General features: G+C 37.5%; 1 protein-coding gene across 1 annotated transcript in view; it reads left to right on the top strand.

Annotated features, from left to right (window-relative positions):
* The window catches only part of LOC107667893 (neutrophil cytosol factor 4-like), a 21,172-nt gene that overhangs the window by 17,905 nt on the left and 1,806 nt on the right, over positions 1–1,461 (top strand). Inside the window, exons 8-9 of the mRNA XM_016459633.1 lie at positions 246–421; positions 607–672. Coding sequence (XP_016315119.1) covers positions 246–421; positions 607–672 — 242 coding nt within the window. The remainder of the gene's footprint in view (positions 1–245; positions 422–606; positions 673–1,461) is intronic.

The following is a 1,461-nucleotide window of genomic DNA, read 5'->3' on the forward strand; positions in this document are numbered from 1 at the left end:
AGGCAGACACAGACAGATAGATAGACAGACAGACAGACAGGCAGGCAGGCAAACAGACAAACAGGCAGACACAGACAGACAGACAGACTGACAGGCAGACAGACAGGCAGGCAAACAGACAAACAGGCAGACACAGACCGACAGACAGACAGACAGACTGACAGGCAGACAGACAGGCAGGTAAACAGACAGAGGAAATAGAGGTCTTCATCTGCTCATGCCGTATGTCCTCTCTCTCTCTGTAGGGCACAGTGAGAGACAAAACTGGAATCTTTCCCGAGTCGTTCGTGAACATTATTAAACCTCTTCCCGAGAGTGACTCTGACGAAGAGGGCGGAGCTTCCAAGAGTGGGAATCGTGCTAAGAGTTCCTACAGCTGCCTGCGCTGCTATCTGCTGCAGCCAGAGGGCATCGACACAAGGTCACACACACACTGAGGCATTATCAGTTCAATTCATCTAAAGATATTATCCTTTTAACCACTCTCACGCCTATAAACACACTTAAATATCTTAGCAACCACATCACAACACCCTGGCAACCCCCTAGATGTTGAATATGAATATTTCTCAGCTAATGTGATGCTGTATTTCTTGTCTGCTGTAGGGACATTTGTGTTGAGGAAGATCTCTCCATTCAGCCGTCTTACAAAGATCTGCTTTCCCAAATGAGGTACCTTTACCCCTGCCCTGTTCAGCTTTCTTATCAGGTTGTCTTGTTTAAAATGTTGTATATCCACAATGCGCCCCAAAATGGAAACATAAAAGAAAGCCTCATTAATTGAATATTCTGCCATTTAATACAGTTAAAGCGTCTCCTAATCAGTGTGTGTTTGCATTTATTCTCTCATTTCCATCATCAGCATCTTTAATTCTGCTGTTCTTCTCACACTGAGGAGAGCTGGTGTCTCTTTAATATTCACACCATGTGTCTTGCCTTAATTCATGTAAGGGGGGAAAAATATGCTGTAGAAAAGAAAGAAAGAACAGAAAAACATCCAGGAGTAACAGAAATAATTTTTTAAATGTCAAACTTTTCGGTCTGACCAGCAGAAAATGCTTTAGAAAACAAAAACACAGATTTAATTAATACTTTTTGTTACAGTGTAATAATTATTACTTTTCTCAAATTTCTAATCTAGAAAACATCTAGCAGAAAATCTCTTTTCGAAAACCTAGTGACCTACCTAGATAACATTTTAAGAAAAAAAAAAAAAGGTTTATTTATTTCATGTTTAAAAGCATTGTTAAATGTAACATTAAAATAATACAACAGACAAATGTATGTAAATACATGTTTGCTGAATAAATGTTTAATATAATTGAACTGTTTTGTGTCATTAGATTAGCAAAATGCTAATGAACAGTTTTGATTCCTATTTTATTTTTCAGATTGTTCTTACAGGCATTGAATCTAACACCTATATTATATTATATTATATTATATTATATTATATTATAT

The sequence above is a fragment of the Sinocyclocheilus anshuiensis genome, unplaced genomic scaffold, assembly GCF_001515605.1.
Source record: "Sinocyclocheilus anshuiensis isolate Anshui unplaced genomic scaffold, SAMN03320099.WGS_v1.1 scaffold2293, whole genome shotgun sequence".
In the NCBI taxonomy this organism is placed as follows: Eukaryota; Metazoa; Chordata; class Actinopteri; order Cypriniformes; family Cyprinidae; genus Sinocyclocheilus; species Sinocyclocheilus anshuiensis.